Raw genomic sequence first — 23,546 nt, 5'->3', positions numbered from 1 at the left:
GCTGATAAGATTGTAATTGCATATATGTTATGTACCCCTGCTGTTCCTCTTGCTACTGGTTGCCTGGTTGATGGCCACTGATAATTATTATTGGCAATTCTCTCCAGAATTTCATAAGCTTCAGAGTAAGATTTGGATAACAAAGCTCCATTTGCTGAAGCATCCACCATTAATCTTGTACTCGGATTCAATCCATTGTAGAAAGTTTTCAATTGAATGCAACAAGGAATGCCATGATGAGGACACCTTCTGAGCAGTTCTTTGAATCTTTCCCAAGCCTCATACAAACTCTCATCTTCAAGTTGATGGAAAGAAGTAATCTCATTCCACAATTTTGCATTTTTTTTCGGTGGGAAATATTTCATTAGGAATTTATCAGCCAACTCATTTCATGTAGTGATGGAATCAGATGGTAACGAATTTAACCATGCTCTTGCTCGATCTCTTAAGGAATAAGGAAAAAGCCTCAGTCTTAAAGCATCTTGTGTTGCTCCAGCAATCTTGAAAGCATCACTCGCTTCCAAGAACAACTTAACATGGAGATGAGGATCTTTATTTGATAATCCATTGAATTGACCTACTGTTTGCAACATTTGAAACATCACTGGCTTCAATTAAAAGTTTGTGGCTTCTACTTCAGGTCTGATTATCCCAGGGTGTACAACTTGAGGAGTTAACATGGTATAATCTCTAAAAGCTCTGTCCCTGTCATCAGCCATGTAAATAATGTTGTTGTTGCCTGGCTGTCTCTGGTTAGCATGTTCATTCTGCTATTCTTAAACATTGACTGGTTGTAAGGGCCCGCGAGGGTCCAAAATTTCCCATATCCTGAAAATTATTTATGCCTGAAACAGTTTTTAAATTCCTTTGTTCTATTTGCAGTCTCCTAACAGTCCTTTCAATCTCAGGATCAAATTGGAATACCACAGATCCATCTTTACACATGCAAGTATTGATCTGCCAATAAATAGAATGAATCAAATTAAATTGGCCCTATTAAGATTTACTTCACACTTCAAAAATAAACAATCAATCCCCGGCAACGACGCCAAAAACTTGTTGGTTAATTTTATAATCAAATGCTACTGATGCCAATGTGCAAGTATACACAACAAGTAATAAAATGATGAATATTCAAGATCGTCTCCATAGGGATTGATGTCACTTGAAATACTACAACAATCACAATAGTACAATCTAACTTAAGTCCAAAGTTAACAAACGTAAAGTAAGTCTATCGAAATTGATGATTGTGAGAGAATAAAGTAAAACAATACCGTAATGAAATAAACTAAATTAAATGTGTCTAAGATTCAATTGAGACTATGGCAGTTGAATGATCAAACTCTCCTTATGGGCTGACTGCTTTTCATCAAGTTAACACCAGTTGTTACGGCAATTGCTGCAGCACTGGGCAGAATTAATCTGCATCCTCAGCTGTCGCGTATTGGAACTCTCATACCCTTAAATATATTAGCAATGACTAGTTGCTAATCTACTTATGATATGGCCTTATGACCCCTTAGTCTCTCCACCCTACAAGGTAAGCACCTATGTCTAGTGTGTCACAAATCTTAACTTCAAGTACGGCCCTTCTAGGAATCAAGATAACTTAATCCAGGAAACTTAAATTAAGATCAAGTAATACTATAATAATATCCGTTAAGACAAGCCTTTTTGCGGCTCTATCTTAACTTGAACCGTTAAATGGGTGGTCAACCAAAATAACAATTATATTAATAATAACTACTAGAGTAAAATGCTACAGCAATGACATAACAACATATAAGAACAGTCAAGAACCGATTAGATTGTTTGTCACTCAACTACAAGCAAATCTAGTTCATATTCTGAATGAGAAAAACAAACAATAATATATTGTTCACGAGATACATTACAACAGTCAAAGAAAGAAGAAAGGTATAAGTTGAGAACAACAAAAAGCAAATCCAAATAACTCTGCAGGATTTCTCAATGTTGCTGAAGCCGTCCTCTTCAATTATGATCTTCTTCTCCTTTTTTCTCTAATATTCTCGATGATAATTCCCCCGCCGTCCTTTTATGTGGTGCGCCCCCTCCTTTTATACTGCAAACTAGGGTAAAATAACAGTTTGTGGGCGTGCATGAGTTAAATTAGGAAACATGCAGATTGCAATTCTGCAGCTGACTCGTGCTTTAGTTTTCTCCCTTAGTGCTCCCAGATTGCTACAACAATTGTTGCTCTAACAACAGCTACAACACTGCACTGTTCCCGATTGTACTTTATTTCTTTTGCAGCCATTTTTTTCCACCTCTTGCTAGTCTAATGTCTCAACATCCCTTCATGAATTAAGAATTTCTGAAAACCTACAATTATGCATATGTTTTGAGCATAAATTACTTTGATTCCAGTAAAACTTATTAAGACTAAACTAAAATGAATGTTTATGCAAAATATAACCAAAATGTAATAAAAACACCTCATTTGCTCTCTAAGCGATCTTTACTTAAGTCTAGAATTAATGTAATAACTCTCATTTCATATAGTTATCAGTATGCCACCGTGAACTGCCTCTGAATACCTTCTTGCTTATAGAAAGCAAGAAACTCGCCGTCTGTATACTCTCCACCATTATCCATCCTCAAGCACTTGATCCTTTTGCCAGATTCAAGTTCCACCCGTGCTTTGTATTCTTTAAATACTGGAAATACATCTGACTTTTTATTAATTGGATACACCCAACATCTCTTGGAATAATCATCAATGAAAGTCACCATGTACTCTGCACCTCCCATGGACATATCCGGCGATTCCCAAACATTAGAATAAATCAAGTCTAAAATGCATTTACTTCTAACAATAGATCTACTCAACTTTAATCTATGCTGCTTACTTATAACACAGTGCTCGTAAAATGGTAAACTTATCGATTTGAGCCCTTGAAGCAATTTTCGCCCAAAGAGAATCTTCAAACCTTGTTCCGACATGTGACCAAGTTTGAGGTGCCACATTATCATTGATTCTTCTCCATTTGACGCGACACACACATCATCCTCCTGTAGTGTTTCTCCTTTAAGCATGAATAAATTAGCACCGATCTTTTCTGCCTTCATCAATACAAGCGCGCCTTTAACGATCTTCATAATTTCATTCTCTACATGAGTTTTGTACCCATGACTATCCATTTATCCCAAAGACAATAGATTTTTCTTCAGATTGTTGACATGTCGTACCTCACCAATTATGCGAATTGTACCATCAAACATTTTTATTTTGATAGTATCAATACCAGCGATCTCCAAGGCATGATCATTACCCATATATACAGATCCTCCTGAGATATATTCATATGTATGGAACCATTCTCTCCGAGAAGCCATGTGCCAGGTAGCTCCTAAGTTTATAAGCCAGACATCAGATAGTCGTTTTCTGCCTTCTGAAATAGTTGTTGCCTCGCTGTAGAGAATTTCACCATCATCCGAGGTACTTGCTACACACCCCTGAGCATTTGATGACTCAGGTTCTTTGCCCTCTTTTTTTTTCTGGTTACTCCAACACTCTTTCTTGGCATGCCATTTCTTGCCACAGTTGTAGCATTTAACATTCTTTTTACTTCTGAATTTTGATCTACCATGATTGTGACTCCCACTGGGGCCACGTTCCGTTGATCTCCCTCTCGTCACTGATAGCGCCTCCGCTTGCTGCGAACTTGCTTGTCTGTTTTCCTTATTTTTCCCCCTGCTCTCCTCATTTAATACGGAGGCTGCAACATCGTCGAAAATCAGTTTGTCTACTGGATTGTTGTTCGTCAGGTTAATGATGACTTGATCATACGAATCTAGTAGACTTTGAAGTAGAAGCTCTTCACGTTCATTTTCCTCTATATTATGACCCAATGTTGTAAGTTGTGAAAATAGAGTCTTCAAGGTGTTGATGTGGTCGGTCATCATTGTAGATTTCGTCATTCGAAGAGTATAGAGTTTCTTCTTCAAGAAGATTTTGTTGTGTAGTGACTTTGCCTTATACAATTTTGTGAGAGTATCCCATATTTCCTTCACTGTATTTTTCTCTGCCGCACTGGATAATACTCCGTCTCCAAGTGCCAAGTGTAGATCAGAAATGGTGTTGCCATCTATCTCGTTCCACTTGTCATCAGTTATCTCCATGGGCCTTTCTCAAATTACTGCCAAGCAATTATTTTTCCTTAATACAGCTTTCATCTTCATTTTCCACAACGAAAAATTATTCTCGTTGAACTTCTCAATTTCATACTTTGCCGTCATTTTGTTGATAAATACCACACACAAGCTAGTGTACCACCCTAAATAGTTGTGAGTATGTGTGAGAGTGCACACCAGGAAAATTCCCAGGAAAGACTGGAGGGGTCAATTATCCCACTTAAAACCCAAACTCCTTAAGCTCTTATCGCCTTTGTGACAGAACTTTCCTAGACATGTACAAAACCACATAGTTGCTTTACTCACACCACTATTCCCTGCTTTGCACCGCAAAAATTCTTGGATCGCTTCTATTATTTATCGTGAACAGTATCGTATATGTGAACAGTGCCGTATACGTGAACAATATCCGGCTCCAAAAAATACAACCAATAACTATGATACCACTGTTAGGAAATTGATGGGTGAAGCACACACGCAACTAAAGTTAAATTGAGAAATAATAAGACAACAAAGTCACACAGGACACCATAAATTATATGGTTCGGCTTTTAGCCTACGTCCACGGGCGAAAACAGAAGGAAAATATTTTACTAATGAAAAGGAGTTACAAGTATTGTAGTATTTTAGCTCACTTCCCAAAACCCCAATACATCTAAACTCTCAAAACACTAAAACAAGTGCTTATAATTTCAAGCTCTCTAAACTCTCTCTAAATACAAGAAAAACTCTTCTCAAAATTGGATAAGCAAATGAGGGAATGAACCCCTCTATTTATAGCCAAAATCTTGGCTACTATTCACGTATTTTTTTATTTTTATTTTTTTTTCAAAATTCAAAGTTCAAAGTTTGATATTCAAACTTCGAATTTCTAGAATTTTGAATTTGATATTCAAAGTTTGAATATCTAGAAGAGACACCAATCTTGACACTCGAATCAATTCGGAATCATTTTTAGGCACTTCTGTCCTTACACAGATCATCAAAATAGGATGGTTGAAAGGAAACATAGGCATATAGTTGAGTTGGGGTTTACCTTGGTAGCTCAAGCTAAATTACCTTTTCATTTCTGGGGGGATGCATTTCACATAGCAATTTATCATATAATAGATTACCCTCTACTGTTTATTCATTTTCTCTACACCATAAGAGGAACTTTTTAAATCCAAACTTGATTACAGCATGCTGTTTTGACATCTCTTATTACCTTTACCTAATAGATTATAACATACATAAATTTGACTTTCATTCAAGTAAGTGTATTTTTGTTGGCTACAGTCCATCCCACAAAGGATATAAATGTTTTCATTCTTCAAGTAAAATATATAGAGCCAAACACAGAGGCAGATTCACTATAGGACTAATGGGGGCTCAAGCCCCGACTGGAAAAAAAAAATGCCTCTATCTCATGAGGAAAAATTAACATAGTTCTAAATCGTCCCTATCAAATTATTAGATAATTCCATCCTTTAAAATTTAAACTATTATTTTATTAATTACAAAAGTTATACTTTGACTTAAAAATCAAAGACTACAGCCTAAAATATTTATAATTCCTAATTATTGAATTGTGAGTGCCACATTTTAATTAGAGATTGCGTTAAACCAAAAAAGTTATATTCAAGTTTATATATTTAGGTTTTCAATTTTTATGTTTTACTTTTATTTGATTTAGGCCTCAGTAAATTATTTTTCTAAATCCGTCATTGGCCAAACAGTAAATTATTTTTTATAAGTATTCATTTCCTTATTCAACTGAATTTATCTCTTCTTCATAGAGTTCAAAATCTTATTCATTTTTTCTCTTCTCTCCTCAACAATTCAACTTTATCTCCAATTCTTCACTTAGTAATGGTAGTTCTACTAGTTCTAACTTTGTAAGTTCTTGTTGCAGCAGTTCTAATCACTCAGTTACTCCTTTATTATTTCAAGAGGTATTTGGAAATGTGCCAATAGTGCAACTCTATTTCTTAAAACTAAAATACCTTTTTTTTAATAAAAAAAAAAAACCTCAATAACATGATATTATGATAGTTGTAAATGCTGGATGGTATAAAAGCAAAAAGACATTAAGCAATAGTAATACTAAAGACTAGCGTCCAAAAATGTCATTGCTCACTTGGTAAATAACGCTGTCATCAAGAATGAAGAATATATACAGAATATCGAATCAATGCCATAATATTTAGAAACTGCGGAGTAGGCCAATATAAATATCTTTAAATCGAGTCAGCTCAAGCTCCAATATTGCTCAAAATGGCACTTCAATTCTTATTTCAATTTCTTTCACTATTACTTTTGTTCACAACAATACGTATATCTGCAACATATCCCGGCAGCTCCACAAGATTTGATACTATGAGGAGACGTATGACAAGCAAGTCCAACTCGCACCTCCCTCCAGAATTTGTTACATATTATTACACACAGACCTTGGATCATTTTAATTACAAGCCTGAGAGTTATGCTACCTTTCAGCAAAAATACATCATGAACTTTAAGTACTGGGGAGGGGCAAGTACTAGCTCGCCCATCATTCTCTACATCGGCGAGGAGGCTCCGCTGACCTTCGGTGTCCACGGCAAGGGGTTCATTGTTGATCTTGCTTCGCGTTTTAAAGCTATGCTGTTGTATATTGAGGTAAGTATATGCAAGTTTTCATAGCTTATTAGCTTGGATTTTGGTTCGTAAAGGGTCATGATGAGGAAACTGCAAACATGGGGAGGCTAGAGTTAACTATCTGTAATTTAAAGGGACCAAAAAAAGTTTAAAATAAATAGGTTAAATTTCAATAAGGGTGCATTTGATACACTATATTATATTGCATCAGTTGTATTGCATTAGATTGTATTGTATTATATTGTATTAAGTGGGAATGCAATATGACTGTATTATATAAAATAACATTTTTATTAAATTAATTTGAATTTTTAATTTTATTTAATATTATATATATTATTTATTTATTATTTTAATTAAAAATATATAAAAAAAAAGCTAATATTAACGGTGACGTATTGCACAAACCCAACTCCCATTTGGTTTGTTTAAAGCGGAACTATTCACATTATGGTGTATTTTAATGTGAATAAGAAAATTTATCAAATATGGGATTGCATTGCATTAGCTAGTCCATATAATATGGCGTGACAAACACACCCTTAGGGTCTTAGTTTTCTCTGAACTTTTTCCTGGCCTGGAGGTCGCATTCCCCAGGTCCCCACATAGGTAAGCCCCTGAATAGTGGTGATGTTACAAAATTAATTGAAACGAATAATAAAATTCGGAAATATAATAGAAAACTAAATGTTCTGTAACATTGGAGCCGAAGTATATTAGACGTGGCTTAGTTTAATAGTTAATATAAACTATACATCAGAGTCATCAAAATGTGTCTCCGCTTGGTCAATGCTAATAACAAATCAAATCTGTGTACTTTTCTGGATTTTGAAGCCTTGAAAAAACCCAAAATAAAAATAGCTTTGTCCTGGAGACTTGAATTGGTGGCAAAATGGATAATGATTAAATAACTTGGTACCGTATACAGCATCGTTACTATGGAGACTCAATGCCCTTTGGATCATTTGATGAAGCATTCCGAGATGCAAATACTCTTGGATTTCTAAGCTCAACACAAGCTTTGGCAGATTGTGCACAGTTGATCACAGATGTTAAAAGGAACCTGTCAGCTGAAAATTGTCCCGTTATTGCTATAGGAGGATCTTATGGTGGAAGTAAGTAACACACAATACAAAGATATTGCGAGTATGATTAAATTGCTTAAAATTTTCATATCGGTCATATCATTATCATTATTATTATTATTATTATTATTTCTTTTTTGGGCGTAAATTCCAGTGCTTGCGTCATGGTTACGGCTGAAATACCCTCATATTGCTACCGGAGCCTTGGCATCATCGGCACCAATCCTTTACTTTGATGACCTCACACCACAAAACGGATACCATGTTGTTGTCACCAACGATTTCAGAGTAAGAAATTAAAACAACTTAACCAAATTTTGCAACAAAACCAACAAGTCAATGCTGTAATTTTTAGATTTCGGAATGCATCTCATCGAATTTCGGTTTTCAATTGGTGACAAATATTTTGAATCTTTAAGAGTAGTTTTTTTTTTTTATGAAACTCATACTTGTTTGGTTGATGCAGGATGTTAGTGAGAGTTGTTACAACACAATAAAACAGTCATGGTCCGAAATTGACAGAGTTGCAGGCCAAACAAATGGTCTTACAACCCTTAGCAATATTTTTCAAACCTGCAGGTAATGAATGAAATAAGAGCCAATCCCATTCTCATCATTTTTTAAGCACAGGACCATAAATAACACTTGTTAATTATTTTGGCTTGCCTGTTTGTTCAAGTCCTTTGAACTCATCAAAAGAGCTCAAGGACCATTTAGGAATGATGTACGTGATTTCTGCTCAGAATGATAATCCACCGTATAATCCAGTCAGTAAGGTCTGCGGTGCCATTGATGGAGCACCGAAAGGAACTGATATTCTTGGCAAAGTTGCAGCAGGCCTCAACGCAAGTTTACTCAGGGGAGGTCCTGAAGTACAATGTAATCATATAATCGATTTTACACCAAAAAATACGAGTGGATGGACATGGCAGGTACTCCGAAAATGAATCTTATTACAATCATTAATGTTATTATTTTACTTGTAGTACATATTCCAAGCATGTACTTACTTATTCTTGTATGTTTCAGACATGCACTGAGATGGTAATGCCAATTGGACATGGTGAGAATGATACAATGTTCCAAGGATCGCCTTTTGATTTGAACAATTACACCAAGTCCTGCCAAGCTCTTTTCGGTGTAACCCCAAAACCACATTGGATCACAACAGAATTTGGTGGCCATGTATGCATGCATCTCTTACACTTCCCATAAAATACTGACAAAGCCTTGGAAATCGATCAATAGATAGAACATTTCGATTAACAAGCTAATTACATTTTAATGTTTTTTGCTTGATCTTCAGGATATCAAATCCGTTCTCGGAAATTTTTCAAGCAACATAATTTTTTCCAATGGACTGCGAGACCCGTACAGTGTCGGAGGGTAAAGAACCAAAAATTTCAGCTCTATTGTTCATATTTAGCTTATCGGTACAACACATGCATCAACCTGATTTATCTAAATTTTCAAAAACTGCAGGGTTCTAGAGGATATATCTGACAGTGTGGTAGCTGTATATACAAAAGATGGTATCATTATTTTTTAACTAAGTGTTCTTCTTTTTTTTTTGGGATAAATGTTGTTTCCTAAGGTTGATTAATTAAGAATCGTGATGATATTTAGGAGCACATGGCTTGGATCTACTTGATGCTACTCCAAGCGATCCTGAATGGTTGCTTGCTCAGAGACAAAAAGAGATCAAAATTATTGAACTTTGGATTGCAGAACACAATGCAAGACTTATCAAAACAGGCAACAGAATTGGTTTCTGAGAAACAAATTAAAATGATTGGAGATAAACAGATTAGTGTATATCCAAATAAATTATGTGTCAACAATTGCAAATTATGTTGCGTACGTTAGATTAATTTCATGGAATTGTTTCGAATAACAAATTACAAACTTCATTATGTTAATGAGATAATCTCTCATCGGCCTGAGAATAGTTCTTGGGCTAAGTAAATAAACCTGAGGTGCAACTCCTAATCAACTCTTAAGCTTGCTATTGAGTATGAATTTTTAACGTGTTTGGTGATCTAGGTAGATCAAACAGGTAATTATTGAGTATGAATTTATAACGGCAGGGTGGTAAGGAACTAATTCTGTCTTAGAAAGGATTAGGTGGAGATTATTTACCTATTATCAGGTTTATTTTGTTCTTACAAGCTAAATTAATATCAGTTTATTTCGTGGATCAGGACCAAGTCAACGCCATTTATTAAGGCATAGTCTTAAAACTTGATTAATATTTCATTTTGTGCCAAATCTACCCTTAACACGGTACCTTTAAATCACGATGATCTTTGCTAATTTTATTCCCTAACGAGCCCATAAACTCTATTTCGTGAATCCATATGGATTCATGATTAAAATTTAAAATAGGGATCCGACAAATCGATCATACAAATATTTTTTAAATTCAATAAATGGCCATGAACTCTTCAAAAGCTTCACCTCAATGGCTTCTACTGGCTATCTTTATAAGTTCCGCATTGTATAACGTGAACGGTTTTTGGTTTAAACTTCCAAGAACTAGCCTGAGCAGAGGATTAAGAGAGCATTACCCCAGGATTTTGGAACAAAATATTCCAGATGGCTTCGAAACATTTTTTTACAACCAAACAATTGATCATTTCAACTATAGGCCTGAAAGTTTCACAACTTTTCGTCAAAGATATTTGATTTATTCCAAACACTGGGGCGGTGGACAAGCACCGATCTTAGCATTTATGGGAGCTGAAGAACCCATTGACGATGATCTCAAGGCCATTGGTTTCTTAACTGAAAACTCCGAACGTCTTAAGGCACTCGTGGTCTTTATGGAGGTATAAAATTAAGAATTCAGATCTTTCAAAATCTTGATTGTAAAAAATTGTATTGCATTATTTCGATTTGATATGCTCACGTACAGTCCTTGTTCTTTCTCATCAGCATAGATACTATGGGCAATCAGTCCCTTTTGGATCGAGGAGTGAAGCATTGAACAATACAAACAATCGTGGATATTTCAATTCTGCACAAGCTCTAGCAGACTATGCAGAAATTCTCCTGCATATCAAGAAAACACATGACGCTACATATTCTCCAGCGATTGTCGTCGGAGGTTCATATGGAGGAGGTAAGTTGAGTACACACCTAAATTTGTGTCAATTGTGTGGGTTGAGCATACACCTAAATGCCGAGGTGGTATGCATGATCAATTAGGTTTTGTCAAATAACAGAGTAGTGGTCCATAGTGGGTATCGATTTTAATTTTTGAAACCCACCAAATGAAAATACTCATTTTGGACATGGTTACCAACAGATACTAACGTGGTGTGTCCGATAAATCACAAGTTTCTATATAAAATTTAGTGAATCCCACAACATCAAACCGGTTGCCTCACATTTGGTGCCGCCACAAGATCCATCTGAAAAACTTGTGTGAGCCTAGCATACAACCTAAACTTGCTGAGCTGATATGCTTAGCCAATTTGATTAAACCAAATTAGAGATAACAGAATAGTCGTCGATAGTGGGTCCAGTAGTCGGACCATCCATTTTTTGGTTTGTGAAACCCCCACCAAATAAAAAGTAAAAAGATTTGCAGGGTCCACTTGCTATACCGTATACTGAGGTGCCACACAAGTATTTCTCTCTTTTATCCACGGATGGTTCATTTCTGATTTATTCTTTATAAACATTGACATTAATTTGAAACAATTTTTTTTATAATTTTGGTCCAGAACTTGCTACATGGTTTCGGCTAAAATATCCCCATATTGCCCTGGGAGCTTTGGCCTCCTCTGCTCCAGTGCTTTATTATGAGGACATCACACCACACAACGCATATTATTCTATTGTCACCAAGAATTACCGAGTAATTAATCCACCAATGATTGATGTTTCTCATTCTTGTCGTTCTTTTTATATATATATATATATATATATATATATTTACATGTAGAATGAGTTATGTGGATTTTTGTGCAGGACACTAGCGAAACTTGCTATCAAACCATCCTGAAGTCGTGGGCAGAAATCCAGAGAGTTGGTGAATTACCTGACGGTGCTTCAATCCTCAGCAAGCAATTCAAAACTTGCACGTAATAATAAAGTACTCCTTGCTCTTATTTCTTGGATTCTTCTGCTCTATTGTGTACTCTGGTGTTGTGACTTTATCGTAAAACATAGAAAGTATTTGGTAAATATGACCGGTAATTAATGAAGGTAACATAAGTTTTTCAACAAAAATAATTTTGCATGTAAAATTAATTACATTAAACACTTTACAATTTAATATGATGTGATCTTTTGTTGTGTTAGTCCCCTGAGAAACGAAAATGAGCTCAGGGATGCCTTGGCTGGGATGTATGCTTCAACATCTCAATACGGACGTCCACCGGAAAATCCAATTGAAAAGTTCTGTAGTGCCGTCGACAGAGCAACAGCTTGTGGAAACGATATTCTTTGCAAGATAGCTGCTGGTGTTTTTGCCCAGAAAGGAGATCGCCCATGCTACATCAATAAACCCAAGAATAGAACCGAAACCGATGAGGGATGGCCATGGCAGGTAATTCAATATACATTAATTCTGCCTGCCTCCGGGCTTGACTGACTATTTTTCATTAATCCTTCTTTCACTAACCACTCAGAATTTAAATTCTAGAAAAGTAGGGAGTTAAAAAAGCTATTTCAGTTGGAAAATGCTAAATGTCAAGAAGGTGGCGTAGAGAGAAATATGAGAGAAAGATGTGTTTCAATTAATTTTTTTAATTTTTAAAATTATTAAAGACTGAGAGATAGTGGGAGAGAAACGACAGGATGAAACAAAGTATTAATATATATATATATATATCCGCAACCCAAATGATAAAATCAATTTGGAAGAAAGACCAAAGTATTTCTGCCGAAATTTTTTTATGATATTACTTGAAAAATACTCATTAGTTTTAAATATAATGTAGACCTAAATTAATTAATTAATTAAGCTTTATTTATGTGAGACCTCTTAATATAAATGTGTGTACATAAACAGTCATGCTCCGAAATGGTGGTACCCATGTCCATAGACGAAAAAACAATGTTACGGCCGGTTAATCTTTTCAATTTAACTGAAGTTATCGACCAGTGCCAGCAAGAGTATGGCGTCCCTCCTCGACCTAACTGGATCACAACTTATTATGGAGGGCATGTAAGGGATTTTTTTTTTAACTTAAAAATTTCATCTTGCTTTTAAATTATTCAGCTTATAATTAATTTCGGATTGTTGCATTTTTGTGAAAAATTGCAGGATATAAAACTGACTCTACAAAGATTTACTGGCAACATTATTTTCTCCAATGGACTCAGAGATCCTTACAGTGCCGGCGGGTAATTCACATCACATGAAACTTCTTTCAATGTTATATGTATCTATGTGTGTGTATATATGTATTGTCTCTGACAGGTGCAATCTCATACTGTAGGGTGTTGAAGAACATATCCGATAATATTATCGCGCTTCCTACTGTCAACGGTAAGTTCTTAACGGGTAATACTATACTTACAGAGTTGAAATATATAGTTCATATCTTATTTGTCATATCACCAATCATTATCTATTATTTGTTAAGCAATGATGGTTGATTTTGTTATTTATCGTTAAAGTTAAGTGCTTATAATTTAATATCTATAAGAGATGCCACATCACCACATATACAAATAGTTTGTATCCAATATTGCAACATGCTACTGAAATTAGAATGTAATTAACTCCTGATCATTTATTTTTGCAGGTTCTCACTGCTTGGATATTGTTAAATCAAACAAAACCAGTGATCCAGATTGGTTGGTTCAGCAGCGTAAGACTGAAGTGGAGATAATTGAAGGATGGATAGCAAAGTACTACGCTGATCTTAAAGCTATCAACAAATGGATCCCATTCAAGCTACAGTGAAGTGGGATTGGAGTTCATGGCTGAGAATATGTACGGTTGGTAAATTGTAAATCACGCATGACGGACCATCGGATCCCGGTTATCATTTGCACAATTATCCTTAATTTTCTGATCAATGCAATGAACCGATCCCTTTGTTTTGTTTTTGTTTTTCAATCTAAGTTAGAACCGTCCTGTAAAACTCCAGTAGCATTAGGTGAAAATGTTATATAGATATATAGACAACACTTGAAAATCATACATAAAAACGTATATAATTAATTTCTGATAAAACAATATAATTTATCAATCACCAAAGTAATTTCATCTCCAACACCATCCATGAAATCACAAATACACCATCCAACTCAATTTATACAAAGACCTTTTACGACTGATTGTGACTATATCGTTATTCTGACTTTACACACAGCACAATGTTCCAGAATAAACCCCACAACCACAATTTAACATTGCGAATAAAAGTATAAAACAAAAATGAAGATTACAAAATTTATTTTAATTTAGAATTCAATGAAACTATTACTTTATTAAAATTCAACAAAAAGAAAAACTAAACACTTACATATCTGTAAATATTTTCTCAAAATTCGAATTAGAACAAGTTTAGCCTCATGTAATATCCAACCCTAGCTACATGACTGGCTGTTCTCACTGGCTGTTATCCAACTTCATTTCCTGAAGGTTCAGCAACAGATCATCTGCATTCAAGTAAACCTTGTTGGACGACTTCGAGATAGTCTGAGCAATTTCTCTAGCTGCTTCAATCTTCCTCAGTGTAATAAATGCTGGGTTTTTGGCAATGGCTTGACCAATCAGCTGAGCACTAGTGGCTTCTCCCTGGCAACCAGATAGAAGAAAGTTTCATCAGCCATGGAGAGAATATATGCATAAACATACATAAATATGAGGAAGAAAATTTGAGAAAACAAAGACAAAGCCCAATCAGAATCAAACCCATGAACATTACCGATAAAAGATATTCCTCTGTCATAAACAATATCATTTCTTGGCTTTTGTTATGGTTGATCAACAGTTAAATGTCATGAAGAGAATAATTATGAGTGTACTGACCCTAGATAGTGAATAAAACTTGAGAACTGAGCATTTTTCTCACCTGTGCTCTAATGATAGCACCTTTCTTGTCTTGTTCTGCTTTTTCCACAATAAATTTAGCCCTCTCTGCTTCTTGTGCAGCCACCTGTTTAGCTTCAATGGCAAATGTAAATTCCTTGCCAAACGTAAGGCTCGTAATGGAGACATCATCCAGAGCAATGTTGAAATAGGCTGCCCTCTCAGTCAGAATCTTCCGAATTTCCCTACTTACAGTCTGAAAGATGAAAAGCTTATTGATCGATCATAGATAAACTTTAACACTAACTGAAATCAGGTCAAAAAGAACAGGCCAGGCTGCTGACCTCACGCTGTGTGATAAGCTGGCTGGCATTGTACTGAGCAACCACAGCTTTTAAAGTTTCATGAATGATAGAAGGCAGAACCCTTTCATTGTAGTTCTCACCAAGGGTTCGATAAATTGTAGGCAACTGGTCAGCCACAGGACGAGTGAGCACCCTAAGCCCAATCTTAACCTACATGTTAAATACAAAATTTAAATGAGTTGGATTCACAAAACGGATAACAATTACCAGCCCACTTCATACATACGTAAGAGTTGAGAGACAAAACACCAAATAATATTTCAACACAAACAAAGGGAATTGATACCATTTACTAGCAAGTAGAAGGGTAAAGCATATTCCAATCACCAATATTACATGGTAGTTTGCATTTTTACAATAACTTAATAACAAACGAAGGGATAATTTACACTAAAATCTCAAAGCAAGTGACTCAAATGAGAGCATAATAAAAATAACAAAGCCATCAGTATGAAAATTCCAGCTTTCTGCAATTACTAAGTAGACCTTCGACACACAGTTGCAGTGAAAAAGAAGCAATGGAAATGCAATGAATAATTATAGAATGCTTCATTATTAGCCCATTGGTTGATAGCTAAAATAGGGCTCATTTTTTTTTATTTTGGGTGCATAAGTACAGGTTGAATGAAACCCCAATGAGTAGATAACCAAGAAAAACAGAGTACGATTAGTAAAGTCTAGAACAAAGAGAACTCCAATCAATCATGCTTACAAAACCATTCTTCACGAGTTTCAACTTTTTCAACTTTCTTCATCTTAAAGAGTGCCAAATTTTGGCACTCAGGATTTTTTTTTAAATTAAAAAAGGAATCAAGTGAGAAACTTGTCTACAAGAGTTTCAATATTATACGCTAGCACATCTTTTGAGTATATCACCAAGAAAAACAGATTGAAGCAATTCCCAACAAGAAAAATTAAGAAGAATGTATTTACCATCTGAAGATCATGGCTACCAGTAGTACTCTCCACTAAGTTGGGTCGTGCACGAACATCATAGATGACAGGCCTCTCAAACCATGGAATCATAAGATGTGTCCCCTCGGGATAAACCTGCACATTCAACGAGAATTCAATATAATGGTATATATTACACAATGCAGAAAATACAGAAGAAAGTAAGGAATTTATCAGAAATATGTGATGCCAAGATACAAAGTTATTGAATCCTAATATATATAAAGAACAAACTATGTTAAGCTCAAAGACAACATTATCAGGTCAACGGTACAATTGATACTCAGATAAGAAACTCTATTTTATTATCACAGAAAGAAAATGGTTCCAGAATAAACACGGCCAATCCATCTCAAGGAGCTGTTAACGGGAAAACAAATATTCCCAAAAATGAAAGATAAAATAAAATGAGAGTTTTCTTCGAAACAAAGAAAAATAGGTACAAATTCTAAAGGCTCCTAAATTAAAAGATAGTGCAGCGCATAAGAAATGGCAATACACACTTAAAGCATAATGATCATGATGATGATCCATACCAATCACTTTCTCCAGAGAAGAAGGTGCTAATACTAAGCAAAAAATTTTAATTGTGTCTCTATCAGAGTTCAAGCACATTTTCAAAAATACATACACAAACCATGATGCACCAGTGCTTTGAAATAACAAAAAGTATAGGTAGTACAATCAGAAGGCCACCACGACAAACAATCAAGGGCAATACAAATCTAAAGATGGTCTTGCATATCTAACACTTTCTCAAAAAACTCAAAAGTATAAACAAAATTTGCCGACGACATTTTATATGTATGAACTGTTTATAAAATAAATAAAAATGAAAGTAATAACCTTATCTTTGACACCAACTATGCGGTTGAACATAATGGCCCTATGCCCTCCCTCGACATTGTAGAGACTATGAGTAGCAGCGTACAAACCAAGCCCACCAATAACCCCCACCTTAATTAGAGCAGAGACTGCGCCACCACCCGGCATCTTGGGAACTTTGACATTGTTGAAGTTCATTTTTTCCTAAGCGGTGGTATGTAGTCAGTAGAAAAAAACCACAACAAATACAAAACTCCCAATTCAAGAATAGCAACAAACTCAATATCAAAGAACTCAACTCATATATATATATATATATATATATAGAGAGAGAGAGAGAGAGAGAGAGAGTGACAATATGTTACGGCAAAACAGAGTGTAAGCATAGTAACTAAAGAAAATTAATAAGACCATTACAGAGAAAACGACCAATCGAATATGTAAAAAACAAGAATTCAAAACGGAAATCAAGAATCAACTTGTGCCGACACAAACTAAGTAATTAAGGAGAAGAAAAAGCGGACCTGAAACAGCTCTGCTAAAACCCTACACCCAAGTCAGAGGCAGAGAAGCGCGCGTGGTGATATTATACGATGAGTTCGGACTCTCGGCACCCCTCTAAAGTCCGTGTAAAACCCCTTTTTTAGTATTTTTCATTTTAATTCCAAAAGCTTTATTTTTTTTTTCTTTTAAATACACTCTTTTATTTTTTATTTAATTTTTTATTATTAAAAGTTTGTTATTTTCCTTTTCTTTTACATTCTTGTTGTTAAATTTTCAGTAATTCTTGTTGTTATTTTTTAATGCAATATAAAATTATTAATCAATAGGAAATAGAACATGAATAATAAATTATTCTTTAATTTGTTATTTTGTTTGTAAACTTCCAAAGTGTACGGTGGGATTTTATAAAAATAATGAAGGGATGTCAATAGCTCTTATAGTCTTATACGATTGCGAAAGTGTCAAGCTGGGCTTTTTCGATGTCGAATTGGGCTGGAATTTAACCATAGGTTGTTCCCATGCAATGGTGCTGTTCACAGCCCTTTTATATCGAAGTGGTTAAACACCTTTTCTAAATGCACCAATTTAACATATCTGTTGACATTATCTCTATTTACACTCCCCACATTCTCTAAATAACCCTCTTCCCAACTTACTCTCAATCTATTGAATTATATCATATTAATTTTACAAATTGAATTTGTATCAGAGTTTATAGTTTTATCCTTACTCTATTTGTAATATGTATATTATATGGTCTCCCCTTTATGATTTTTGTTGATAGCCTGATACTCTTTTATGTTTATTTTACTAAATCCCCCTCATCTAGTTGAGGTTTCATGGAATTAAAAAAAAATCAATAATACTGCACTTACATAATTATATTAGAATACACTGGTCTCTCTGATTCTATAATAAAAAGACACCCACGTCCTGACAAAATGTAGTTACAAAGAATTATCTCTGGTTTTTATAGGAATTGAAAAAAATTAAAGAAGGCAAAAAGAGCTTATATGTCAGAATAACGTGCTATAAGAACACATACCAGTATACCTCTACCAATGTTAGGGTTTAATGATTTTTTTTCCTCCTAAAGATTGATTCAGGTTATTTTGGGAATCAAGCATGGTTATAAAAGTCATACAATTTTTGAAAAAGCTCCTCTGAAGAAGAAAAAACGAGGAAGAAAAATCAAAACAAATCGTAGAATATTTCGTAAAATAGCAATTTTTTTTTTTGGTTTTATATATTCTTTATTTGTTACATATTAAGATTGTGATCGATCCAAATGATGATTAATTAATTTAAAAGATTATCATTTCATTCATAATCGTTAAACCATAAAGGAAGCAACTATTTGGTCATGAAGATCAAGACTCAAGAAGGGAAAAAAAAAAGGAAAAAAAATCTTCTACATATGGGTGGTAATATGAATATTAATCCCCCTTTTTTTATGAAATCGCATACCCATTTCAGTAGATATCTTGGAGTACAAAAGATTTATTTATGCTTGGTTTGAATTTTTTGGAAGAAAAAATGAGGATGCGTGCATGAATTATAATCTATAAAAGCAGAATGTTGCTAAGCTACAAAACTAATTATTTGTGACTGTGCGTGTATCTCGTGCTTCATGACCAAGTCAATATCACTTATTCTTGCTAATAGACAACGCACGGTATCGCAATTAGAGACTATCATTTCTGGCAAGTTTGCCCTTATTCGACAAGTTTAAATAGTTCAAATTGGGAAGATCACAAAGCTTAATAACTGCAAACTCAGTTTTGCTAATTTTTTAACGAGCACAAGAACTTTATTCATGAATCCTTTTTATTCCAATAAAAAGGATTCATGAATAGATTGAATTAGGGATCCATCATTGTGCAAAGATTGTTCATAAATATTTATAACCTTAATTCGAAGCCCAAATCAATCATCATAAATAATCTTTGTTAGTACATTACCATGAAATCTTCACAATTTTCATTTCAATGGCTTCTACTGATGATCATCTTTGTTAGTACCTCATTCCATGCGAACGGTTTGAAGCTTAGACCAAGACTTGGCCGGATACGTAGATCCAGAATCCTGGAACAAAAAGATTCAAATCATGGGTTCAAAACATTTTTTTACAATCAAACAATTGATCATTTTAGCTACGGGCCTGAAAGCTACCAAACTTTTCCAGAACGATACGTCATTAATTCCAAGTTCTGGGGTGGTGGAAATTCGCCAATCTTAGCATTTTTGGGTGCTGAAGCACCTATTGATGATAACATACAACTTTCAGGTTTCACTTACGAAAACGCCCACCAATTTAAGGCTCTCATCGTAATTTTAGAGGTATTTTATGATTAATAGTTATTTAATAAGAAGCTCTTATTTATAATGGTTTTGTCACAAGTGAGATTGCATTAGTTTTTAATCTCATTTTTTTGGCTTTTTTTTTTTCATATGCTCACGTATATTGCTTTTTTTCCCCTCTCATCAGCATAGATACTATGGGAAATCTGTGCCTTTCGGATCAAGAAAAGCAGCCTTAAAAAATGCAAGGCATCGTGGGTATTTCAACTCTGCCCAAGCTCTAGCAGACTATGCATCAATTCTCCTGCACATAAAGGACAAATATAATGCTACACATGCTCCAGTGATCGCCATTGGAGCTTCATACGGAGGAGGTAAGTAGCTAGATGCAATCATGGATGTTGCCTTTAATTTTCTGATTTATTTTTATTTTTGAAGGCTTTGATAGAGATGAGAAACTTCACCCATTTACTAACAATTAGCCCTTATTATTATTACTTGAACTTGGGTGATTGCAGAGACAAAATGCATTCACAACCAACTGCGCTGCACCCAAGGGCTTTTTCTGATTTACTTTTATAAACTGTAACAGAAGCTGGAAGTTTTCACCCCTTTTTTCTTTTTTCAAATTTTCCCAGAACTTGCTACATGGTTTCGGTTAAAATATCCCCATGTTGTCATCGGATCTTTGGCCTCCTCTGCTCCAATCCTTTATTATGGTGATATCACACCATGGACCACATATCATTCTGTTGTCAGCAAGGATTTTCGAGTAATATATCAAGTCAATTTTGATATCCGTTGCTTTAATTACTTTAAGCTTTAAAAATTGAATGATTTATAGATATGGGTTTCTGCAGGATACTAGTGAAGAATGCTTCCAAACCATTAAGAAGTCGTGGTCAGAAATTGACAACATTGCTTCCAAGCCTGACGGTCTCGCAATCCTCAGCAAGAAATTCAAAACCTGCACGTAACAGCAAAATCTTTTCTTTTATAGTTTTACTGTTTTACAAGAGGATAAAATTTTCATTCAGTGCTTAAAGTTTATGTCAATTACGTAGTTAATTTCTGTTATGTCTGATATAACGTAAAAATTTAAATAATTCCGACATCAGCAGGTAAAAAGTAAAAATAGTTAAATTGATTTTTCCAAAATTAAATATAAGAATAGAGATGTTTTGACTAATTTTTTTTAAAAATGTGAGGACGAATTAGTAATTGACTCAAACCCTTAGGACTGAAAAAACATTTAATATTCAATTGTCTGCTCGTTGTTAATACTTTTGATACACTTTCTTGTATTCTTCTTGTATTAGTCCATTGAAAAACACAACTGAGCTGAAGGATGGTTTGGATACGGTGTATTCAGAAGCAGCTCAATATGATACTCCATCAAACATTCCGGTTAAAAGGATATGCAACGCCATTGAGAATGCACCTAATTGTGGAGACGACATTCTTTGCAAAATAGCTGCAGGTGTAGTTGAAGCAGATTCACTAGAATATGATGGAAATAATTCCCGGTGCTATATCAATGAAGACAAGACAGGTGATGAAAGTGATGAAGGCTGGGAGTGGCAGGTAATTAAATAACTTTCTTTATTATTATATTATTATTAATGAATCTCCACAGGTGAGAGTGCTTTATTATAATAACAAAATAACAACAAAGCCTAATCAGAATCCTATTCAGAGAGGAACGTAGTGAATCTTATCCCTCAACAACCACGTGCTTGAATAATTAGGAAAAGCGTAGAGAACAAGCTAAATTAGAAAGTAAATTAACTAAAAGCATGACCAAGCAAAAAGTTAACAGGGAAAGCAAACTAATTACGTTCTTAATTATTTTCAAAATTAATCGGCATTTAGAAATATTGGATAGTTATTCCTGCGGTTTTCAGTAATTTTGATACTATTATAAAACGTCTTGGGTATTATTCAATTAATCGTGAATGCACTTTGTGCTCAGTGCTCAAGGTCAGGAATTTGCAATAAGTAAGTGAAGTTTTCCCATCCAATCCTTTAAAAAGACCATCGTTGTTAGAATAGTACTGAGAATTTTGATTTTATTTTATACATGCTAATTGACCGTCTTATGTACACAGTCATGCAGTGAAATGGTGGTGCCCATGGGCAAAGACAAAAATTCAATGTACCAACCTGAACCATGGAATTTAACTAAATACATTAAGAATTGCAAGGAACAGTATGGTGTCTCTCCTCGGCCTTCATGGGTCCTAACTTATTATGGAGGCCATGTAAGAATAGTTTTTATTTTTAACTATAATTTCTAATTTAGTTGTGATCTTGTTTTAAAATGTTTTTAAGTTCTGATTAACTCGGTGTTGTGAAATTCTATGGTAAATTGCAGGACATAAAACTGATTCTTCGGAGATCTACTAGCAACATCATTTTCTCAAATGGAATGAGAGATCCTTTTAGCCGTGGCGGGTAACTATATAAGTCATATAATCTGATATTTTCTCAATGCTACGTATACATGTGTGTATCATCTCTCTAATAGGTGCAATTTCATAATACAGGGTCTTGGAGAACATATCAGATAGTATTATCGCTCTTTCTACAAAATACGGTAAGTGCTTATTTCATATGCATAATTAAATTATTGAGAGATTAACTTTTTTTTTAATATTTTTTAAAATGAATAGATGGGTAAAGACTTATCACTTTTTTGACCTATCATTTTCTCAAGATTTAAATTTAGGTGATCAATGAAAAAAAATTTTAAAAAAAGAATAAACTATTTAAAAATTACTTGTTCAAATCCTTCAATGAGAGACCGATACTTCTTCTCATAGCTTTCACTTTTACCATTTAATCCCTATAGTTTTTATTATTCCCTGATGTCAAAATTTTCAAAGAAAGACAACTCATATCAACCACAAAACAGTCAATTTTTTAAAAAATAATTTTATTAAAGTCTTGACCTCATGGGAATAACCGGGGATCAAAAAATAAATAAATAAATAAGTAATAAAACCTAAAAGCTGTAAAAAAGGAAAAAAGTGTCATTTGTCAATCTCCTCGTGCTAACTTAAAACTATTTTGCAGGTTCACACTGCCTGGATCTTGATGGGGCAAAGAAGAGTGATCCAGATTGGTTAGTCCAGCAACGTAAAACTGAAGTGAAGATCATGCAAGGATGGATAACTCAGTATTATGATGATTTCAAAGCAATCAATAAATAAATCAAATCCTGCCACATTTTAAAAGGAAACAATGAGGGTGTAAATTAATTCAAGCCATTGTAAAGCAGAAGAAAATTTCGAACAAATGGCATTATATATTCGATTGCATATTAATGGAGCCGGTAAGATTTTCTCGAAGTAATTTCAAAATTTTAAATGGAAAATTGATATTTTAGTCCCATTTAAAAATTGTCCTTACCACTTAGTTCTTTGATAAATTTTTAATATCTCGTTATAAGAGTGACTAAATTACATATTAATATAACTCACATCAATCTGAAAGTTGTGCACAATAACCCAAAACTGTTTGACAACTGGACTACTTGTTTAGAATAGCTCTTAAGTAGATGATTATATCCGTGATCCAAAATAAAAATAGAACAAATTACACATGTAGTTGAAGAGTAGATATGACTTTACAACAAGTCTTAGATTGTCAATGGATCTTAATCTAATCAAACAGATTTTATTTTACAAGTTTTATTTTGTTTCTTTCACATTTGAATGGTGAATGGAATATGTGGAAAAA

General features: G+C 34.4%; 4 protein-coding genes and 1 non-coding gene across 5 annotated transcripts; 4 read left to right on the top strand and 1 right to left on the bottom strand.

Annotated features, from left to right (window-relative positions):
• Positions 1 to 228: 228 nt before the first annotated feature.
• On the top strand, positions 229 to 335 carry LOC112499130 (small nucleolar RNA R71). Its single transcript, XR_003066653.2, has one exon. It is a non-coding gene; the product is annotated as a small nucleolar RNA R71 (small nucleolar RNA).
• A 6,026-nt stretch (positions 336 to 6,361) lies between these two features.
• LOC102627091 (uncharacterized) lies at positions 6,362 to 9,832 on the top strand. Its single transcript, XM_052432391.1, has 9 exons — positions 6,362 to 6,798; positions 7,706 to 7,892; positions 8,017 to 8,150; positions 8,329 to 8,441; positions 8,542 to 8,794; positions 8,892 to 9,047; positions 9,169 to 9,248; positions 9,345 to 9,394; positions 9,489 to 9,832. Exons 1-9 carry the CDS (start codon positions 6,415 to 6,417, stop codon positions 9,635 to 9,637), a joined length of 1,506 nt encoding a protein of 501 aa, XP_052288351.1. The 5' UTR covers positions 6,362 to 6,414; the 3' UTR covers positions 9,638 to 9,832.
• A 459-nt stretch (positions 9,833 to 10,291) lies between these two features.
• On the top strand, positions 10,292 to 13,885 carry LOC112495586 (uncharacterized). Its single transcript, XM_052432801.1, has 9 exons — positions 10,292 to 10,690; positions 10,797 to 10,983; positions 11,591 to 11,724; positions 11,838 to 11,950; positions 12,171 to 12,417; positions 12,883 to 13,038; positions 13,138 to 13,217; positions 13,313 to 13,362; positions 13,622 to 13,885. Exons 1-9 carry the CDS (start codon positions 10,292 to 10,294, stop codon positions 13,780 to 13,782), a joined length of 1,527 nt encoding a protein of 508 aa, XP_052288761.1. The 3' UTR covers positions 13,783 to 13,885.
• A 375-nt stretch (positions 13,886 to 14,260) lies between these two features.
• LOC102628560 (prohibitin-1, mitochondrial-like) lies at positions 14,261 to 17,681 on the bottom strand. Its single transcript, XM_006484869.4, has 6 exons — positions 17,525 to 17,681; positions 17,022 to 17,204; positions 16,155 to 16,271; positions 15,201 to 15,371; positions 14,900 to 15,112; positions 14,261 to 14,622 (listed from the first exon to the last, which is right to left on the bottom strand). Exons 2-6 carry the CDS (start codon positions 17,196 to 17,198, stop codon positions 14,434 to 14,436), a joined length of 867 nt encoding a protein of 288 aa, XP_006484932.2. The 5' UTR covers positions 17,199 to 17,204; positions 17,525 to 17,681; the 3' UTR covers positions 14,261 to 14,433.
• Positions 17,682 to 19,329: 1,648 nt separating this feature from the next.
• Positions 19,330 to 23,130, top strand: LOC102615435 (uncharacterized). Its single transcript, XM_052432800.1, has 9 exons — positions 19,330 to 19,844; positions 19,993 to 20,179; positions 20,444 to 20,577; positions 20,666 to 20,741; positions 21,109 to 21,389; positions 21,914 to 22,066; positions 22,180 to 22,259; positions 22,352 to 22,401; positions 22,881 to 23,130. The coding sequence occupies exons 1-9, from the start codon at positions 19,467 to 19,469 to the stop codon at positions 23,015 to 23,017; spliced, it is 1,476 nt and encodes a 491-aa protein (XP_052288760.1). The 5' UTR covers positions 19,330 to 19,466; the 3' UTR covers positions 23,018 to 23,130.
• Positions 23,131 to 23,546: the final 416 nt, after the last annotated feature.

The sequence above is a fragment of the Citrus sinensis genome, chromosome 8, assembly GCF_022201045.2.
Source record: "Citrus sinensis cultivar Valencia sweet orange chromosome 8, DVS_A1.0, whole genome shotgun sequence".
In the NCBI taxonomy this organism is placed as follows: domain Eukaryota; kingdom Viridiplantae; phylum Streptophyta; class Magnoliopsida; order Sapindales; family Rutaceae; genus Citrus; species Citrus sinensis.
Note: the sequence above shows the minus strand (reverse complement) of the source record. Positions and strands in the feature narration are given on the sequence as shown.